The sequence below is a fragment of the Megalobrama amblycephala genome, linkage group LG2 (assembly GCF_018812025.1).
Source record: "Megalobrama amblycephala isolate DHTTF-2021 linkage group LG2, ASM1881202v1, whole genome shotgun sequence".
NCBI classification, from domain to species: domain Eukaryota; kingdom Metazoa; phylum Chordata; class Actinopteri; order Cypriniformes; family Xenocyprididae; genus Megalobrama; species Megalobrama amblycephala.
Window position 1 is genome coordinate 52,746,361 of NC_063045.1, and position 22,699 is coordinate 52,769,059.

Sequence of the window (22,699 nt, forward strand, 5' to 3'; positions counted from 1 at the left end):
GGACTCTTCTACGAAGAAGCCATGCTATTGTAATAGCTGCAGTATGTGGTTTTGCATTGTCCTGTTGAAATACACAAGGCCTTCCCTGAAATAGACGTTGTCTAGAGGGGAGCATATGTTGCTCTAAAACCTTTATATAACTTTTAGCATTCATAGTGCCTTCCAAAACATGCCGTATGCACTTATGCACCCCCATACCATCAGAGATGCTGGCTTTTGAACTGAATGCTGATAACACACTGGAAGGTCTCCCTCCTCTTTAGCCCGGAGGACACGGTGTCCGTGAACAAGAATATTCAAATTTGGACTTGTCTGACCATAGAACACTTTTCCACTTTGAATCAATCCATTTTAAATGAGCCTTGGCCCACAGAACACAACGGCGGTTCTGGACCATGGTCACATATGGCTTCCTTTTTGCATGATAGAGCTTTAGTTGGCATCTGCAGATGGCACGGTGGATTGTGTTTACCGACAGTGGTTTCTGGAAGTATTCCTGGGCCCATGTAGTAATGTCATTGACACAATCATGCCGATGAGTGATGCAGTGTCGCCTGAGGGCCTGAAGACCATGGGACCACTTTTAGTTTTCATTTTATTCAAAATTAAAAAACGTCCCAACATTTCATAAATTCGGTTGTATAATAGAAGATGAGTGAAATGTGTACTGTTTGCTACATGATTCACAATTATTTCCATTATTTTATGATTTCTAGTAGGCTATTTGTACAGGCTTTACATTTTTATTTTAAAGTTGTAATTAGCTGTTCATTTAAATGTACCTGTGAAGCAGCTTTGTTATGTGACAGCATTAAATACAGTTTCTTAGGGGTCAAGAACATTATTCTAATGGCACAGCAGACAGCAATTTTTATTTTTATTTTAACTGCATCTCCTGCACTGCATCAAGCCGCTCCACAATAGCTGTCACTGTTAGACTCCAATTAAATTATTAGGTAATTATTAGCTCACAAATAAATTTCTCAATGAGTAAAACTGGCTGTCTGTATGACAGACTAGCCTAAACAACATTATAATATTATTTTAAAATGAATTATTATAAATTATTATTGCCCCTGGTTCTTGTAAGAAAGTAGCAGTGGCTGGGACACACTTTAACAATCCCCTCCGCTTATCTCCGCAATCTAATCTGCAATCTGTTTATATGAAATAGCTGATTATTAAAAGATAATTTGTTGCTATGACAGTAACTCCAGTATAAGCTTCAAAGAACCTAACAATCCTGGATCATGTCAAACCATCAACAAAAATCCATGTACGCAGAACGGGCCCCTGGAGCCAAAGATCAATGCCACATTTCACTCTTAGGCTTTACTGACTATTGTGACCAAAAGGAACAGTACTTTTAATAAATTAATTTACTTAAATTGTTAACCAAATTAAAAAACAAAACAAAAACAATGCCACAAAGGTAGAGGTAATCATAATGCTGCTGCTGACCACCAGAGGGCGCAACTGACCAGCTTTATTGCTGGATCCTAGCGTATTCGAAGTCTCTCTTTCTGGAGCTAACGTGATTACCCACTCGCGAAAGTGTTAGCACGCTAAAGCCACCCAAAGATATGTCTGGATACACTGTCATATATTTCTGCTGCTCTCCTTTGGGGAGTCGGCGATATACACATTCACAGCATAAACAACGCTTTAGCCAAATGAGAGTGTTTCAGTCGAAACTTTTAACACACACACACACACACACACACACGTTCGTTTTTTGTGAATTGTGGGGCCATTCCATAGGCTTAATGTTTTTTATACTGTACAAACTGTATTTTCTATCCACCTACACTACCCCTACCCCTAAACCTAACCATCACAGGAAACTGCACACTTTTACTTTCTCACAAAAACTAATTCTGTATGATTTATAAGCCTTTTGAAAAGTGGGGACATGGGGTAATGTCCTCATAAGTCACCTCTTCTTGTAATACTTATGTCATACACATATGTGTCCTGATATGTCACAAAAACACACACACACACAAACACACACACACACACACACACACACACACACACACACACACACACACACACACACACACACACACACACACACACACCTACCTGTCATATTGTTGCAAATAATGGGTGAAATGCATATGTCATGAAGTGCAACAAATATTTTGTTATTTTGTTGATGCCTACTACAGAAAACTTTCTTTTTCCTCTCAGGGCCTTCTTGCAGTGGTTTCAACACTGGAAGCTAAGAAGCAAGAAAAACCTCTGCATGTTGTATTTCTGCGTACAGTGCACATAATAAATTAAATTTATGTTTGAATTATGTTATAGTATCCAGATAATATCCAGAGAGAATTTTTTTCCCCATTTCCCTAATCTTTGAAATGAACAGCCTACATCTTGAGAAGTGTCCAATGTTTATTCTTAAAGGGATAGTTCACCCAAAAATGAAAATTTGATGTTTATCTGCTTACCCCCAGCGCATCCAAGATGTAGGTGTCTTTGTTTCTTCAGTAGAACACAAATGATGATTTTTAACTCCAACCGTTGCCGTCTGTCAGTGGTATAATGCAAGTCAGCGGGAACTTGGACTATAAGAGTAAATAAAACACGACAGACAAATCCAAATGAAACCCTGCGGCTCTGACAGCGGCAGTGATGTCTCGCGCATATACTTCAATGAGAGCGAGACATCACTGCCGTTGTCGAGTGATGAATGCCGTTGGACATAGTGGTGTATTAGAGGTAAAAAATGATATAAATACTGTTCGGTTTCTCGCACAAACCGATCGTTTCGTGTCTTAAGACATCAATGTGTCGTCACGAGCTGCAGGGTTTAATTTGGATTTGTCTATGCAAGTTTTATTTACTCTTATAGTAGAAGTTCCCATCCACTAGCATTATTTGACTGACAGACGGCAACAGTTGGAGTTAAAAATCATCATTTGTGTTCTACTGAAGAAACAAAGACACCTACATCTTGGATGCGCTGGGGGTAAGCAGATAAACATCAAATTTCCATTTTTGGGTGAACTATCCCTTTAAGATAAACAGCAGTAAGAAAATCTACATTTGTCAAAATAATATTAATAGCATAGCCTAATTTAAGTGTGCAATAAGGTTGAAATGGAAATAACTTTACGCGATAGTTTTTGCTCTCTGTCGACATAATATCAGTAAACCTGAAGTTAGAAGTAAGAAATTTGGCTAATGTGACCAAACCTTAAGTTTTAATTTTCCATCGTCATATAGGTAAAATCGACATTAGGTTGGCATGAATTATTCTCACAATAGTAAAAAATTAATCTCTGTGCACTTTCCAAATATGATAAAAACCAAAACAAAACTGTACCCAGATAGCATGGTGACATTAATACAATGTTGAGTTTTGATCCAAACCATTATTTTGGTTGAGATGGACATTTTCAATGTTTAATGTATGTTGGATTAACATTGAAATTTTGATGAAAGTGATACTATCCTGTGCCTTATATTCTACTCCCAGATTAATCAGGTAATCATTCATATTCCTGAATCTGTATTAAATTTGAGGATTATAACTGATCTCTGTTCCGTTTAGCCTATTTCCACTGAATAAAAAAACAAACAAGAAAAAAAAAAAAAACTACACCATGTGTTTGAGTGACTGATAACAGATTAAGGTCTAGGTGAATGCAGGTTTAAAGAAATTTTCATTAAAAAAACCCCCAAAGCTCTTTTATTATACAAGAAAAACTTGTTACTTGAATGCTATGTAGTTTCATAGAAAATGAACTGAGATTTGGCCATAGTTCAGAAGTGTTTATTCCCTCTTCATGAGGAGTTTAGCTCCAAACACCTACCTGGAAGTTTTCATTGATCGTAATGACCATGATTAGCTGCTTCAGGTGTGTTTAATTAGGGACAGAGATAAACTTGGGTGGAAAGCTTGGACACATTCCTATAGTGTAATTGAAGTGTTCATAAATAGATTAAATATACATAATTTAACAGTATTATAAATATAGTTAGAATATTCTGTGTTTAGCAATTCATAAAAAGTGAATCATATTGTGTTTAGCATATTAACAGTCTTGAATCTTGACTATACAATTGAACTGACTTGCTCTAAAGTAACATCATGCCTTCTTTTTCAGATTTCAGAGAACCCAAAGGAAAAGAGGCAGTAGTCTGATGCAAGCCAGATTGTTAAAACTTGAGCCATTGGACCACTTGTAGTTATGATGACATCAGACTTCTGAAAGTAATGTTATTTTTAAAGGTTGTAATGCTTTTGTCCTTTTTGCCCCACTCTTAAAGAATTTAATTTTCTATCTCTTTTTCATTGATTGTGCTAAACTGTCAAATAAAATAAACTGACTCAACTGCTCTAAAGGTGTCATTTGTTTTAAAAGGTTTTCCCAAAACTTTGAAATGGTCAGAAATTTGTTGATGTGCCATTGAAGTGTAGCTGAAATAATAATGTTGTTCAGAACATTATTACATTATTTCAGTTAAATCAACATCACATTAACACTGATCAAACAATATTACTCATACTATCTTGAATACCGCTTCGAGCGTATCCCATCATGCGTGATTTTCCAGAACTCACATGCCCCGAAATTGCGAGACGTCAAAGAAAACATTCCACTGTAATTTAAATTAATTATATATTACATATAATTTGGTAGTAAAACATAAAGTGTTGCACATTTTTATTGATGCAAAGATAAGTAGGCTATGTGTATTTTGTACATCATTTGAAACTGATTTTTATCACTTAAAGAAGCACCACAATTTTAAAATTGTGTCTTCTGTTAGTTACATAGCGACCACTGAACAGACATTTAAAAGTGTATTTTAAAATGCAAAGTATTGAAAATAATAATAAAAAAAATAAAAAAAGCTCTGTAAACGCTTGCATTTTTTGCAAAACTATAAGTGTGTCCCATCGGGTAATCAAAAGTTCTACACACACTTGCAGTCTTCACGCCTACTTGAACACTTGATCCAAATACAGGAAATACATCATGTAAGTAGACAAGTGGTCAAGTGCAAAGACCGCAAGTGTGGGTGTTTCAATGATTACATGCTCTCATGGATAGTTATGGGGATTCCTGAAGTTCATTTCTTGGCTCAAACTCAAGGCCACCATGTCCAGCAGAGCGCATTCATATCTCATAACAGCACAGCAGCCCTGGGTCCCTGGCAGACAGCTGATTTACCGCAAACATTTAATGCACTTAGCTGACAATAATTCATGTTGGACATGCTGAAAGCAAATTCACATTAAATATTCAACCTTAAAGCTTTTTCTGTCCTGATAAATAAGGGCATCTGCACTTTGGCTATGTTCGTTTTCTATTTTAAGCAGTTGGCTTTTTTTTTTTTTTTTTTTTTTTTTAAATATTATTTACATTAAGTTCCATTTAAAAATATAATGCAATGGCTCATTTGCATTAAAGTGTATTCAGAATTGTGTACACATTATTACAGTAACATTGAATAAAACATTAACGCTTTATATTTACACTCACAGAAACAAGAAAGAAGTCATCCACACGTGTTTGACCAATTTACTGGTGAGCTGCATATTGTGGCTTATTCCTTCTGATTATTTTACTGTTTGACCGTTTTTCTTTTCTTTTCTTTTCTTTTCTTTGGGAAATGCATTAAGAGGGTAAAAGTCTTGTAATATCAAGCAGATCTAAATAGGACTCATATATTTCTCTCCCTATTGCTTTTTCTCTTTCTCTATTGAAGAACTGCGGGATGTGGTATTTGTGATACAGAGTCAGAGAAACTCATATCATTCCCACAGGGCTGAACAAAGAAGAACAGAACTTCTACATCAGGCTCAGACCATAATCCAGGTAGTTTTAAGGCAGGGATGGGCAACGTTGGTCCTGGAGGGCCACTGTCTTGAAGAGTTTAGCTCCAACCCTGATAAAAACTCCCCTGGCTGTAGTTTTTTGGTAATCCTGAAGACAACGATTATCTTGTTCTGGTGTGTTTGATCAAGGTTGGAGTGCCCTCAGCCCTCCAGGACTGATGTTGCCCGTCCCTGTTTTAAGAGATACTGTATATCAATATATACATATATACCTCATTATTTGTATTGCAGTAATTTTAAAGTTAAAAGATTAAAATGGTAAAGATGCGTTCAAATGTTTGTTGTGTGTGTGTTCTGATGCAGAATTTTAGCCACATGATGGCACTGTTGTTTTAGGAAAAGTCTGATTCTTTTAATTGGGCTTATGTGAAATGTGCATTGCTTTTTAACATTAACAGTCACTTTTGTAACTCCTAAATGTTTGAGTGTATCTCTGTGTATCACATTGACTACACAGTGGTGTGCTGATTTTTGTGTTTGGTTGTCAATTACTGATAGTGAAAGCAAGTGCATGCATGACAGTGTAAAAAAACCCACCCTCATTATTTACACTCTTGTGTAAAACAGCAACACAATACCAGTTAGACTCAGTAATTCTCTCAAGGCTGCTTACAGATTTATGTAAATGTCGTTATTTAAGTTAATGGAGAATTTTGATACATTTCTGAAACTGCAGCTTTCTTTATCTGTTTATGATCATTTGCTCAAAAACAATAGAAATTTCCTACTGTGGTGTAAAAACTATGTGTGTAGCTACAAAAGTATACATGAGTTGCATGTCCCAATTATGGAAATTATAGTCTAGAAAAGTAAAGTAAATCAAGACAATGGTTGAATGTTGGCTTGACATAGCCTTGGTTAAAATTAAAAGAGGGTTTTATGTAGACCTTATGACTGTGATATTTAGTATAGGGCTATAATGCAGTCTGAATTAAAATAAAAGGTATACAATGATAGAAATAGATAGATACATAGAAAGAAAGAAAGATGCTTTACTGTGATAATAATAAATATGGCCTAATATGGCTGCTCCAAACATTGACTTTTGAGGTAATTTTGTTAAGAACAGATGATTAACTTCTGTCTGTTTTGTAAATGTTGTAATTAGTCATTTTTGTTTTACCACAACAACTGTTGTTTGAAAATGACTTATGGAAGGTGTTTGTTTTCTAGCAAGAACACGATATAGCATATTGTACAGGCTTTGCAAAAAGTGCATGCTGAACAAAAGCATATTGCAGCCAGAGCCTAAGGAGTTTTGATGATGCCTTTTATTTTCTCAGGTGAGGTTGTTCCAGGCTGGTGGTTCTTGAAGTTTTTGTTTTTTTTGATTCATCATGCCATCTGTTTCCCAGACTCTCAGTTTACTATATTCAGTTTCGTGCTGATGAATACTTTATATTTGGAGGATTATCATTGCTAATTAGCTATCTGAATCCTCGGCATCCCATCCCTTTCTGAATCAGAGTTTCTGAATCAAATCTCATCTTCAGTGAGTCATACCAGATATGATATAAGGCCCTAATTGCCCCTTCTCTTTTGTACTACAAAGAGCTCACCTTCCTTATAAGTTTTGTCTGATTTTGAAAGTCGAGTCATATTTTTGGTAGCCAGGCTCATTAGAAGACCATCACAGTGGAGGTGGCGGGAAGGATTTGGGGCTGTTGAGCGGGAAGGTGAGAACGCTCCAGGTGGTATCTTGACCTCCCGTTGATCGGCAGGACTCCACAATGTCCTACCAGACTCGACGTGACGCCGATGCGCGCAACAACATGTAGGTAGCCTGTCTTTTCGATGTTAATCTGAGTTTTTGTCCAAACTAACCGCGACGGCGACACGCTATGATTCTATTTTAGAAACGGTTTCTATTTTTCTGCGACTTCGCGGCTGGAACAACAACAGATAATCTCGAGTACTGTATGATTATGTTCGTCTTTTATTAGTCGTACTGATGGCTACAGTGGACAGTTTACCTCAGATCTTCAAAATAAATAAAATGAAACAAGAACGTTCAAACTGTCAACTCATTGTGAACAGATTCTATGACAAAGATTGTTTCAGTAACAGTAGCCTATGTATTTTCAATAATGTTAAAATGATATAATATTTATTAATTTGATTATGTGCTATTTTGTTGAGATTACTGGAAGCTTGCAGAGAGAGCCTTCAGACCGGGTGTGTCTCATACGTTCTGAAAAGTGAAGCCACGGGCTCTTTGATCACCCCCTGGAGGCTGGATGCAGTACAGGTCATAAACCCCGCCCTCTCAATGCAGTCGAATGAGACTTCAGTGAAAACTTAAAAATAAATTCTGCTTCAAATAAAACTTTCTGAAAGATGGTTTTGGTCATTTAAGGTAGTTGTTATCACACTGATATATATTCAATTGTTCGTTTTTGTGATGATTTAGATTTTAGCTAGTAATTTGATGCTATAAAAACGGGGCGTGTCGCCATGATTCGAAGTTGATTGACAGCTTGTCTGAGGACTGTCGGAGCTTCGAGGGGAGATTGAAGATGTATTAACTAACTGTTAATTTTCGATTTCTTTGTTATTTAACACCAGCAAAATGAGTTGTTCAGCAGTAAACTGTACTAACCGACCTACAGGATCTGACTGAACTTTTTTTCTGTAACATCAAATGTGGGCGTTATAAGCTAATTAATAAATGTTATTAGTTAAGATAAAGCACCTAATGTTAACCATGTCGGGAAAAAGCAGGTGATCGTTATCTGGCAGTTACTTATTATTTTTATGGGTATAAAATAATAATTAGCCGGACAAAACTAATGATAGCCTACTCTAATTACAGCAATCGATCTCCTGTAACGTTAGTTGAACTTGATTTAAAATGGCAGGACCGTTTCTGACGATTTAGAGTTGTTTCTAGTGGCATATTGATTTTATCTACTGAATTTGCTGTTTCAAAAATATTATTGCTCTAGAAACAGAATAGCCTATTATTTTATAGGTATACTTTTAAATTGTGTATAATTTTTATAGTCTATTTAAAATACATGAATGATGACGCAGTCGTCTGGGCGGAAGTTTGATATCGCGACTCCGCCTCCGGCTCCACTGACGATTCCTTCTGCGCATGCCCAGGCTCCAAACTTTTTTTTTTGACGTATTGCGTAACGTGTCAGCGCCCATTCATCAGCCCATTTTGGCTTCAGTTCAATACAATGGAAGGAAGCGGCGTCGCGTCGTCCATCTTTTTTTACAGTCTATGCTTCAGACTGACGGCAGAAGGTCTGGGGCACGTTCAAGCTCAAACCGGTGCACAACGTTTTGCTACGTTTTCCGGGTTGAACGACATGGAAACGGTGTACAACGGCGGGTTTGAGATACGTTTTCTCTTGTTTGGTGGGTGTGTCAGAAATGTCAGCCCAATCAGCGGCAAGATGTATATAAACCACGCGGTATTAAAGAGACAGCTCGCACAATGGGTAGGCTATGTAACATAAAAATACTATACTTATATATTTTGCTATTGTATTGTGAAGTGACACTTTAATAAATTTTTCTATACTCCTCTGATTATATAATGGTAAATATTACAATATCATAGCACGACAACAACAGTGATCAGCAATAATGATAAGCCTAATACAAACAATAAAAATAATATAGATCAACACAGTCTCGGAGATAAGAAGTGGATTGTCCTTCACCTGAAATGTTTGTCTTTTCATGCTGAAATGCAAGGCAAATGTTGTATCACAATAATTAGAAGTTTCCACAAATCCCTTCACTTGATTTGGATTGGTTTTTTATTTATTCAGGACGGCAAGGGCAGTAATGCATAAACTTGTAAAAATGAGATCCAGGCAGTAGATAATGTTGAAGAAAAATTATTTATTCATTACAATTAAATTTAGCCTCACACGCAACTTTAATCGATAATGAAAATATTTAATAAAACCAAAATGTAGAATAACCATCATAAAGGAGTAGTCAATAGTTAATGATAAATTTAGAGTATTGTAGAATCCAGAGTATTGTATATAATAGATGAAGATCAAAAAGAATTAAAACATTAAGACATTTGCAGATAGAAGAAGCAGAAGCCAAGGAGAGCAAAAGAGAGAAAAACTAAATTATCAACGACTCCATAATATAAGCATAAGCATAAGCATAAGGAAATTTACCCAGACCTTGTTTTCGTTAATCAGAAAGGTCAATGGATTTATCTGTGACGTCATAGGGCCTTTCCCTTAAGGGTATTTTGCAAATCTTACACTATCAAATGTCAGCAGAAATAATAAGCCATTTTAATCTAATTTAAATGAGCACTAATTCTGAAAAACATCACTTCAGCAGTACTTGGCAGGCGTCCAATATCTAACCACAAACGTGTCAGCGTGACCTATCACACTGGAACACTTTAAAGAACAATTGAACAAAACAAGCATACATACTCTTAAATATAAAATAAGAATAACAATAAGGGTACAATAACAAGTAAATACTTGAAAATATGATAAGAATTATTATATATATAAAGTAGAAGTACATAAATATATGAAATCAAAAGTGAAACTGATAAATCATAAGCCATAAACGATTAACATAAATATTAATAAAAATGCATGAATATGAATATCGACCATTTCGGATCCATCAGCAGTGATGGTAACATCGAGCATATTTTGCAGTATTAAACATGAACCGATTTCATCAGGCTCCAAAAAATATTCTAAAAGAACACAAAGAATGGCCTTCACAGCTGCCATAGTTGGAACTCCTGCGTCACCAGAACAGGGTGTTCCACGCACCACCGTTTCCGTTTAAAAAACATTTGGCAACATTTTGTCGGGGCTGAACGCAGCCCAGGTAAGTGTGCCAAATGCTTCAGACGTTCAGCCAACGGTCTGTAGGCATGACGTCTGAGGCTGAGACTAATACAGAAGTGACTTAATCTGCAATTCATCGACTGGCCACTAGGGACAGGCTCCAAAAGAGAACAGAAACTCATTGAGCCCCATGTTAAAATGCTCAACTTTACAGCAGAAAAAAACATGTTTACAGCCTGGTACAAACTGTGCTTTTGGTCTATACAGCTAATTTTGCCCTTCATGACAACTCTGAGGGGGGTGGATTTTTTTATAACTCATCCATTTAAATTATATTAAGCCTTAAAGTTCTGCATAATTAAGGGTGTGGCCACTTGAGTGACAGGTGGATTGGCGCTGCTGTCTGTACCTTTGGCATCTCTGCCGTGTTTGTGCTTTTTTCAGGATTATTTTATACAATTATCAAATAATGTCAGCACCGATAAGCCTAGTGGTTAGTGCACCGACATATGGCACAAATGCGTTCTCTACTGCTCTTTACTGTCCTCTCCAAATAAAGACACAAAAAGCCCATAAATACAGTGGGTATGGAAGTATTCAGACCCCCTTAAATTTTTCACTCTTTGTTATATTGCAGCCATTTGCTAAAATCATTTAAGTTCTTTTTTTTTCCTCATTAATGTACACACAGCACCCCATATTGACAGAAAGACACAGAATTGTTGACATTTTTGCAGATTTATTAAAAAAGAAAAACTGAAATATCACATGGTCCTAAGTATTCAGACCCTTTGCTGTGACACTCATATATTTAACTCAGGTGCTGTCCATTTCTTCTGATCATCCTTGAGATGGTTCTACACCTTCATTTTAGTCCAGCTGTGTTTGATTATACTGATTGGACTTGATTAGGAAAGCCACACACCTATATAAGACCTTACAGCTCACAGTGCATGTCAAAGCAAATGAGAATCATGAGGTCAAAGGAACTGCCTGAAGAGCTCAGAGACAGAATTGTGGCAAGGCACAGATCTGGCCAAGGTTACAAAAAAATTTCTGTTGCACTTAAGGTTCCTAAGAGCACAGTGGCCTCCATAATCCTTAAATGGAAGACGTTTGGGATGACCAGAACCCTTCCTAGAGCTGGCCGTCCGGCCAAACTGATCTATCGGGGGAGAAGAGCCTTGGTGAGAGAGGTAAAGAAGAACCCAAAGATCACTGTGGCTGAGCTCCAGAGATGCAGTCGGGAGATGGGAGAAAGTTGTAGAAAGTCAACCATCACTGCATCCCTCCACCAGTCGGGGCTTTATGGCAGAGTGACCCGACGGAAGCCTCTCCTCAGTGCAAGACACATGAAAGCCCGGATGGAGTTTGCTAAAAAACACCTGAAGGACTCCAAGATGGTGAGAAATAAGATTCTCTGGTCTGATGAGACCAAAATAGAACATTTTGGCCTTAATTCTAAGCAGTATGTGTGGAGAAAACCAGGCACTGCTCATCACCTGTCCAATACAGTCCCAACAGTGAAGCATGGTGGTGGCAGCATCATGCTGTGGGGATGTTTTTCAGCTGCAGGGACAGGACAACCGGTTGCAATCGAGAGAAAGATGAATGCAGCCAAGTACAGGGATATCCTGGACGAAAACCTTCTCCAGAGTGCTCAGGACCTCAAATTGGGCCGAAGGTTTACCTTCCAACAAGACAGTGACCCTAAGCACACAGCTAAAATAACGAAGGAGTGGCTTCACAACAACTCCGTGACTGTTCTTGAATGGCCCAGCCAGAGCCCTGACTTAAACCCAATTGAGCATCTCTGGAGAGACCTAAAAATGGCTGTCCACCAACATTTACCATCCAACCTGACAGAACTGGAGAGGATCTGCAAGGAGGAATGGCAGAGGATCCCCAAATCCAGGTGTGAAAAACTTGTTGCATCTTTCCCAAAAAGACTCATGGCTGTATTAGATCAAAAAGGTGCTTCTACTAAATACTGAGCAAAGGGTCTGAATACTTAGGACCACGTGATATTTCAGTTTTTCTTTTTTAATAAATCTGCAAAAATGTCAACAATTCTGTGTTTTTCTGTCAATATGGGGTGCTGTGTGTACATTAATGAGGAAAAAAAATGAACTTAAATGATTTTAGCAAATGGCTGCAATATAACAAAGAGTGAAAAAATTAAGGGGGTATGAATACTTTCCGTACCCACTGTATATATAACTTTAAAAAAACAATTATCAAATAATATGGCTCGCTGTGCGGTTTATGGTCAAGACAGATGCACTTCTGTGTACATGCGGAAGATGAACAGAACACACGTTGGATCGTCTTGCTTTGGCATTGGCTAAAAGTTTTGTTAGTCAGATTTACTAATGACAATGGCCATAGAATATGCCTCTCATGACACCACAAAATCCGACAGCACTGCTTATTGCAGCACTGCTGATTTTATAACGAAAACTGCTACACTATTATGAAAAATTATACTTTGGATGCGGGCATTTGTTTGTGAGAGTCCAACATATACACTTATATACATTTTTACAACATAAATGCTGCTTTGATGGCATAATGCCTTGAAGAACGATGACAGAGAGCAGATCATTCAGAAGAAATGTGATGCAAACAATGGACAATATATCAATATTTCATGGATTTTATGTTTTTGTGGACAAAAAAGTGCTGGTGTTTGTTTTTCAATGGACACTCATGGACATTTTACCCAAGTGCAACGGATTGGATTCATCTCACGATTGCTAATCCATTACAAAGGTATGAAGTCCCGTTTTGATTTTGCTTGTTGTCATTTGCACACCCGAGTAAGTTTTTCTCTGTGCTTTCACACCTGCCTCATTTAGGGTGCGTTCACACTTGGCATGTTTGGTTCGATTAAAATGAACCCTGGTGCGATTGTTTGGTTAGTGCCGTTCATTTGAACATGTGTGAATGCTGCCATCCAAACCCTGGTGCACACCAAACAAGTGGACCAAGGCCGCTGAAAAGATGGGTCTTGGTCCGCTTCCAAAAAAACCTCTGGTGCGGTTCGAATGATATATGAATGCAACACGGACCAAAGACATGTAAACGAACCAAAAACAGGAAGATGAGACAAAAAAAGGACAGAATCCTCACGCATGTCGGTTTTTCTTGTCATAGTCGCGAGTTTGCCCATGACAGGCATCAGACGCGCATCTCCACGCAGCAGATCGCTTGTGTGTGACGGATGGATTCCCGCCGCTGTTTTGACTACTTTACACATTTTGTAAGCTCTTCACGAGTTCCCAGCTGGCCAAAATACCATCACATGCAGGCTACACACACACAACAAGTGCATGTACCTCAGCATTGTTTTGGATGTTCGGTAAGTTCTGTCTTAAAATACGTCATAAAATCCGACCAATCACGTTGTGAATGTATCCCTATGCCATAAGGTTTTGGTATATTTTGGTTCAGTGATAAAATTGCTAATCTGAACGCTAATCAGACCAGGACTAAATGTTTTTTTTCTACTTTGGTCCGGACCAAATGAACCAAACGAACCAAACTACAAGTGTGAACGCACCCTTAGTTGCACTAGAGTCCGTTGTCCCCCTTGGTGTGGTTTGTTTGGGCAGGTGTGAATGCAGCAAATGCACTTGGGTGCGCACCAAAAGCAGACCAAACAACTGTGTCAGTGTGTCAAGACCATCTATGAATGTTATAATGAAGCAGAGCGGGAAAAAGGCTTCGTCAGGACAGCATTCTCGCATGGAGAAGTGCAATTACACAACATTTAAGATGAAGAGGCGCTCGTTGGTTTTCAGCTATGGTAAATAATGTGCTCACTCACAGAATCAGACACTACCGCTTTTTATATCACATTCCTGTTATGAATTATGATTTCATTTGGTTCGTTGGTCTGTTAACTGGGTCGGTTTGCTTTCATATCTCAAGTGAACCGCTCTATAGTTCGTTTGAAGGCGTACCGGCATGCTTGTTTGGTCCACATTTGTTGCGCACCCAAGTGCGATTGCTGCTTTTCACACCTGCCCAAACTAACCGCACCAAAGGGGAAAACAAACTCTAGTACGATTCACCCGAACTAAATGAGGCAGGTGTGAAAGCACCCTTAAAAAGTGGTCTCGGTACGCTTTCAAACAAACTCTGGAGGTTTGCTTGAGATGTGAAAGCAATCCGACCCAACTGACCAAACAATACCATAATTCATAACGGGAAATGTGTTATATAAAAAGCAGTAGTGTCTGATTCAGTGAGAATTCTGGGCTACATTTGTATAGTGTTTGCGTGTGTCCTGACAGTTATAAATAAAGCCACAATAAGCTCATGGAGCGAACTTGTTAATCATTTAGGTGGAGGACAGTTGAACTCGGATGTGACTTGCATAAATACATTTTGGTAGGCTTTGAAATGTTGCCTTATGAAAGCTATCTGAACCAAGAAGAAAATGCAACACTTTAAAAAATGTTGTCCCTGTTTCAGAACTAAACAAATGATCCATAGGTGTGGAAAATGCATGTGCAAATTGCAAACTGATTAGTTAGTTAGAAGGAGTTAACAGCCTAGTAGACTGACAATATAACATTCAAGACACAAGTTCAAAAAGTTTGAAAGTTTGCCTTTAATTTAACAAAATGGATTTTTTTTTTAGAACAGTGAGTCATGGGGTGTTTTCATTATCTTCTGTCAGTCCGTCTAAACATCCTTGTCCACCCTCTCACAAATGTTGTCTTCTTGATCTTCCATCTGCTCAATTTTCCATTCAGAATATCCTCAAACTCTCTGCTATCTTCTGCTTCATCTATACTGTTTCAGTCTTCTAAACAGATTTGGTTCATACAAATACCCCCCGGCACTCAATAACCCCTCCTTCTTCTCATTCAGTATCTGCATTCCTTGACCTTTCTCTGAAAAGTTAGATTTGAAGTTCAAAAAAGGTTAGAAGAGCCTGTGGTCATAATCCCCACAGCATAGACCAAGCAGCTATTATAAAGTACTGCTCCTGGTGCCGGATTCACAAAAATTTCTTCTTATTTTCCAACTTAACAAAAAATATAAGAACACTTTGTATTCCCAAAAACTTTTCTTAAGAATGTTCTTATCTTTTTTATTAAGACTGTTCTTAAGACAACATTTAAGAAATATTCAAGAACATTCTTAAAATTAATCATCATAAATAACCTCATAAATAACCTCCAACCTGTCTTAAATCCCCAAAGGTAGGATGTTTAATGAATTCATTGGATTGTTTCAAAGATTAAGCATTACAACATAATACTAGCTACATATAATAGCACATTAACAGGAATATGGATGAGTACTCTAAAGTGACACAGATCGGTCGATCATTAAAAACAGTGATGCATTAAAAACATTACTCTAGCTAGAAGTAGCGAGGCAGCTCACACAGAAATAGGATGCATTCACTCTAGAGAGAGTGCAAAAGGACTGGGCACAAATGAATGGGAATAACCACTGTATCTTCTTGAGACATGCAGGCTCTTTTGATTAAAACAACTATTTTAACTTGACACAGCACATTAAAAATCCAACAATGAGTGATTAATTCTCATCTAGCCGAGATGACTTTTTTTTTTTTTAATGCCATTTGGAGCTAAATTTTAAAATAATAATATTTAATATTAAACATGTAATATTATTTAATGTCAAATATTTAAATATTACATATTTAAATTTAATATTTAAATATTTTAAAATTGCAAGTGTACAACTACATCAATCTGGTTGACATGAGGTTTTATAGAAAGAGTTCTACCAAAAAATGAAAATCTGTCATTTATTCATATCCGTTTCTACAGAATGTGCATGTGCAAAAATAAGAATATTGCAGCCATTTTTGTATACCTTTAAATTTGGATGAATCAATTGTCATATCATTCTGTTTCAGTTACACTGTAAAATATATTCCGTAGTTTTTACAAAATAATTTTGGCCGCTGTGTGTCACAGTTCCCTCGTCTCCTGAACTCCATTTCCCATAATCCTCCTGTTCTCCACACCTGCACTCACTTCCTTCGTCTTCTCCCCATCAGCACTCATCATCTTCACCTGGACTCAATCATCATCACTGCCTATATATATGGACTCACTCCCTTCACTCCTTGTCCGTTCTCTGTTGTGTTTATGGTGTATTATGTGTTATGCTGTTCTATATTCATTAAAGTCTATTGTTTGTGGATCTCCGTGAACGCTTCATCTCTCCAGCACATACCCACCGTAACCGAAGAATGGACCAAACCGCTGGAGATCCACCCAACAAGATGGACCCATTCTTCATCTCCCAGGCTCCAGCTTCTCCCATGCCTCCCGCACCTATGTCGGCGGCAGACCGCCTAATTGGGTTCCTCCAGTATGGACGTTCACTGGAGAGGTATGTGGAGGAGTTCGTAGAGCTCGCTTGTTTGACTAACTGGTCTGATGCTCATTTGATCGCCCTGTTTCTGGACTGGCTGGATGAGGACACAATCCGCTTTGAAGAACCTGACGATTGTTTTTCCTTAAACGAAACTATCAATTTAATTTTGTATTTAAATGGATCAAATTTCATGGTAGAAGAGGTTCAGGATTTGTTTATCTCGTCCAGTCCTCCCAGAAACACGGGTGGCCTGGCCAGTTAGTCAGCCTCCGTCTTCCTCCGCATACCCCTCCAGTGAACTACTTTCCAGTTCCACGCTGGACCCACACTCCTCCGTTGGGTCCAGAAGGCGGAGGAGGAGGAAAAAAGCTGCCCCAGCCTGTTACGAGCCTGCTGCTCCAGCCCTCTCCGAGCACGCTCCAGCCTCACACAAGCCTCCAAGTGATACGGCTTGGCTAATAGACTTTTGAACCAAGCCAGTATCTCCAGCCGCCGAGCCCTCTGCTCCAGCCGCCGCCGCCGAGCCCTCTGCTCCAGCCGCCGCTGCCGAGCCCTCTGCTCCAGCCTCCACCGCCGAGCTAGTAGCCCCTGCTGAATCTGTGTCCCCTCCCTGCCTCCCTCTCCCACCTCCTCCCATCTGCCTCCATACATCATCCCCTCAGGCCACAACTACCACGAGGCCAGGGGTTCCTAGGTCTCCACCTCCAGCATCCTCGACCAGGACTCCACCTCGTCCCTTCGTCCCTCTGGCTCTGTTGGCTTCCTCACTCCCTCCTGCTCCACCTCGGTCGTCCGTCGATCTGGCTCCTCTGCGGCCTTCCGGAACCCCGCCTGCACCTCGGTCGTCTGAGCCGTCGGCATCGCCATGTCCCACCGACCCCCTCAGCACCGCCTGGGCTCGTCTTCAAGTCAGCTACGGCCCCTGACCCTCCATGGCTGCCCACAGCCCCTGACCTGCCATGGCTGCCCACGGCCCCTGACCTGCCATGGCCGCCCACGGCCCCTGACCCGCCATGGCCGCCCACGGCCCCTGACCCGCCATGGCCGCCTTCAGCCCCTGACCCGCCGTGGCCTGCCAAGACCCCTGACCCGCCGTGGCCGCCCACGGCCTCTGACCTGCCATGGCCGCCTTCAGCCCCTGACCCGCCATGGCCTGCCAAGACCCCTGACCCGCCATGGTCGTCCACGACCTCTGATCCGCCCTGGAGACCTCAGTGTCCATCCGCTCCTCTCCCTGCACCTGCGTGAGGTCTCCAGGGCGCCCACCCCCCCTGTGACAGGAGGTACTGTCACAGTTCCCTTGTCTCCTGAACTCCATTTCCCATAATCCTCCTGTTCTCCACACCTGCACTCACTTCCCTCGTCTTCTCCCCATCAGCACTCATCTTCACCTGGACTCAATCATCATCACTGCCTATATATATATGGACTCACTCCCTTCACTCCTTGTCCGTTCTCTGTTGTGTTTATAGTGTATTGTGTTACGCTGTTCTATATTCATTAAAGTCTATTGTTTGTGGATCTCCGTGAACGCTTCATCTCTCCAGCACATACCCACTGTAACCCTGTGATTGCCAGAATAATTTTGTAAAAAATACAGAAACTGTAAACACATTTACAGAACAAACTGTAATTTACAAAAAAGAGAATTTTAATGTAAACCAGTAAATTCAACAATGTGTACTACTGCTAAAATCTGTTTTGTACCTTTAACATATACTGACAACCACCATAATGCAAGTGGTAAAAGAGAAAGCCACATGAAGAATATATAAGTAACTCTTCCATGAGCTGAAGTATACTAATATAAAGATGGTGCAGAGTCATTCACATAAACGCAAAACACCATCATGGTAACCCACAACACTTACATAATGCAATAAACATTCATTAAAACCCCAATGTACATAACTGATAAAAACTATTAAGAAACATGATTATTTAAACAAAATACTTGTGGAGTGTGACAGAATTGTGGGAATATTAATTTACTGTTTTTGACTAAATTAAACTTTTTTTTTTTTTTTTTTTTTTTTTGTCTTTTTTACTTCTAAAAGTTGTAAAAAAAAAAAATACAGCATTTTACTGTGATAATTAAATAAAATGTCTGGTAAGAGCTTTTACAGTTTTTTCCTGTATATAATACAGGAACTTACTGTTAACTGTTAATTTTTTTTTTTTTTTTTATCGTTAAAATCACATTCATTTTTAGAGTGTACCTGGCAGCTTTCAATGGTAATTCTGTCACTGAGTACCTGCATGAGGACATACCTTGTTCCTTAATCAGTATCAACTCTCAGAATGCATTGAGTTATGAATAATAATTTAATGAATAAATTAATTTGAGATGTAGATTTTTTGCTGTATTGCAGAGTTCACCAGATATTGTGCTCCTACACAAGCTGTCAGATTATGATGGAAAATGGAGCGTTCATGATACAAAATGCACTCCACCTCTGGACGTCAGAATTATGAGTGTTTATTCACAAGGTTGTCTTAATCACATTTTATGCAGCTGTATGCTTGTTGTTCTTGTTTTCAGCCTTGCCTCACAGTTCTGCCAAACATCTTTGTGGATTGTGTCTTTGGAGGAAGAGACCATCGTGAACTTGCACAACCTTATGCAGGTGATGAGCAAATTCAACACAAGACAGGTGAGTGGCAGACTTCAGCTATTGTTATTGCAAAAGTCTTCTTCATGCCTGGTTTACTGTGGCATTCTTGCAGCAATAATTGTTGTATATGGATCAGGAAAACTAAAAGAGCATGTCATTGGTTGAGGTTCTGAACATAAATCATGTCACTGAGACTGGACGTGCAAAATTTCAGTAAGCAACTGAATAGTTTTACCCACATTTACTTTCTCAGCCAAATGTCCTTTTCACTCTGTGGACACACAGCACTTGAAATGCTCTATGCTACTTTAACTTCAGACATCCAATCATCAGCTGCTGAGAGGGAGCCTTCAGGGATCAATCCTCTTATAAATTGTTTCTTGATTGTGTGAAATGTCACCGGTAAAATTTTTACCCTAGAGATCTAAACATAATGCTATGTCAATAAATAAAAAAATCTAATGTGAGGGCATCACAGGTTTGGATTTTACACACAAATGTTTAGATCTTACACAGTCAGAAATTATAAACGGGACTGGCTGGTCTGTCCTCCCTGTTAATATATTCTTTGCTACTGAACAAAATGTTGTGCCACAATCTCTTGGATAATGTTATTTAGGCCATGTGAATTTAATCTTACAATCTGTAGATCCTTTCAAAGTGCTACTACTCCATAAACTAACAAGATCACACTTTATATTAGGTGTCCTTAAAGGGTTAGTTCACCCAAAAATGAAAATTCTGTCATTAATTACTCACCTTCTTTGATCTTCGGTACACAAATTAAGATATTTTGGTTGAAATTCGATGAGCCTCCATAGCCAGCAATGACATTTCCTCTCTCAAGATCCATTAATGTACTAAAAACATATTTAAACACTGATTCATAATGCTGTTTAAAACATTTAAATACTGTTCACGTAACAGACGTAGACTGGTAAGTGCTGTGCATGTCAACCTCACTCCCCTGATCTCAAGAGATGCTCTAGCGACTGACGCTAGTTGTTGCAGCCATTAGCCTCCTTGTTAGAGCGTCTGACTCCCATGCAGTAGGGAGAAAATTAAAGGGGTGATATGATATCACTTTTTTAAACACGTTTTTTAACGTTATAGTGTGTAATGTTGCTGTTTGAGCATAAAAACATCTGCAAAGTTACGATGTTCAAAGTTCAAAGGAAAGCAAGATATTTTCTTTTAAAGAATTCTCTGTTTAAGGACTACAACATATAGCTGGTAGGGACTACAATGAGCTTCTTCCCGGGCTGGTGACATCACTAACCCTAAAATGTACATAAACCCTGCCCCGAGAACATGCAACAAAGGGGATGAGGCCATGTTATTGCAATACAGTACATAAAACAAATGCAATACCATGTCATAAAAGCAAGATGCCAACATAAGTTATAACCGTATTTAACTAAACTATACCTGTTCTTTCTTCATGCAGCATAGGCATCTAACAGCAGTTCCCACACGAGCGATTTATAGATTATCATGACTGAATATGCTAATCAATGACTTTAAGACATCCCACATCAGTTATGTAGCGAATTAACTCAAAGGGGAAATATTCATAATTATTCATAACTCATTATGATTATTAATTATGATTAATTATGAATATGTAAATCCGTTAATCAGATTAACTGGATGTAGCTACATTAAGATTAATATTACAATCAATTAACCTGTTCGTCCAGTGAACACTTAGTGTTGCTTGTTTATTAATTCTAAGAAATGTTAATTTCCAGGTTATGGAAAAATAACATTCTTATTGTACAGTACTACTCAGAGCATGTAGTCAGGATCTAAATCACTTAAGAGGCAATTTATTTGCAGAACCAAACATTTATTGTGCAAAATCTTTATTAACTAACTCACAAACACATAACTAAACTAACAAACACATAACATACACAAAGGTCTCACACACATACGTAAGTAAGAATGAGCAATGATAGAGTTGAACCGGAAGTGGAACTGTTGATAGAGCTATAGGAAAAAATGGAAAATCTGGAAAGGAATCATCAGCAATAAAACACCTTTGCTGACAAAGGTAAGTTTTACAAATCAATACTAAATCGCTGTTTAGTGTTCAAATGTACGATACTTGCAAGATGCCTTTAGGTTGAGGAGCATCGGATCTGCAGGCTGAGGAGAAATCTTGGTGATTTCGTCTGAAGGTGTTGCTAGTATCTTCTGCGTCGGATGATGAGCACATGGTTGGGTTGTAGGCCAAGGCCTGCAGCCCTAGGCCTACAGGCCTTGGCCTGAAGCGGCCTGCAGCAAGGAGGGGTCTGATCAGTTGTCCAAGAAGCAAGGAAAGAGAAGGAGTGGCATTGTTCTCTAGCTTTTAACCTCTGGTCAAAGTCCAACCTCTTAGAGATGATGGGGCCAATGAAGATGTTGTATTTCCGGGCGACAACACACCTCCTGCCAGGGCTCTTACGACCGAGCAAGATTAACTGGCTGAGTTTTTGAAGAAGAACTATTAAAGATTCTTGTAATACTGATGTGTTGCACAGGTATGGACATACCGCATACACAAGCATTTAAATCTTCTCGATACGAACCCATAGACACTAAACACGACATAATTGAAGTTACCTTAAATGTATCATAAAACATGTGAATACAATGAGTGTAATATAGCAACGGTAATAATGGATACCATTTCCTGGGGATGTGCATGTTCATTTATAGAACAGTCTGTCTATACATTAATGCAAGAGAGTCTGTGTTATGTGGGGATAATGCAGGAAAGATGCACGTTTTCATGTGTCTCTTCTCTGCTCTCAATGTGGCAACCACATTCTTTAGCACAATAAAACTTGTAACTAAGAACTTCTCGGGGGATGGGGGACAGGCCCCAGAGTGCTTTAAACAATTATTGGTTAACTATAACAAATAATTGTGTCTGATTTGTCTCAGTCGTTACAGCTACATAAATTAAGCAACTAACCATTCAGAAACGTCCTGTTGCATTCCACATGTTGTCGCTTCTTCTCGAGTCTCTCCATCTTTGTCCGAATTCGGTTTGAACATAAAAGGCTGAACAG

The 22,699-nt window shown here is 38.8% G+C and overlaps 1 protein-coding gene across 1 annotated transcript in view; it reads left to right on the top strand.

Moving 5' to 3' along the window:
- The first annotated feature begins 3,797 nt into the window (after positions 1-3,797).
- b3glctb (beta 3-glucosyltransferase b) overlaps positions 3,798-22,699 on the top strand; it is a 36,694-nt gene continuing 17,792 nt past the window's right edge. The window contains 4 exon segments of the mRNA XM_048181512.1: positions 3,798-3,843; positions 5,680-5,837; positions 19,398-19,487; positions 19,581-19,679. Coding sequence (XP_048037469.1) covers positions 3,798-3,843; positions 5,680-5,837; positions 19,398-19,487; positions 19,581-19,679 — 393 coding nt within the window.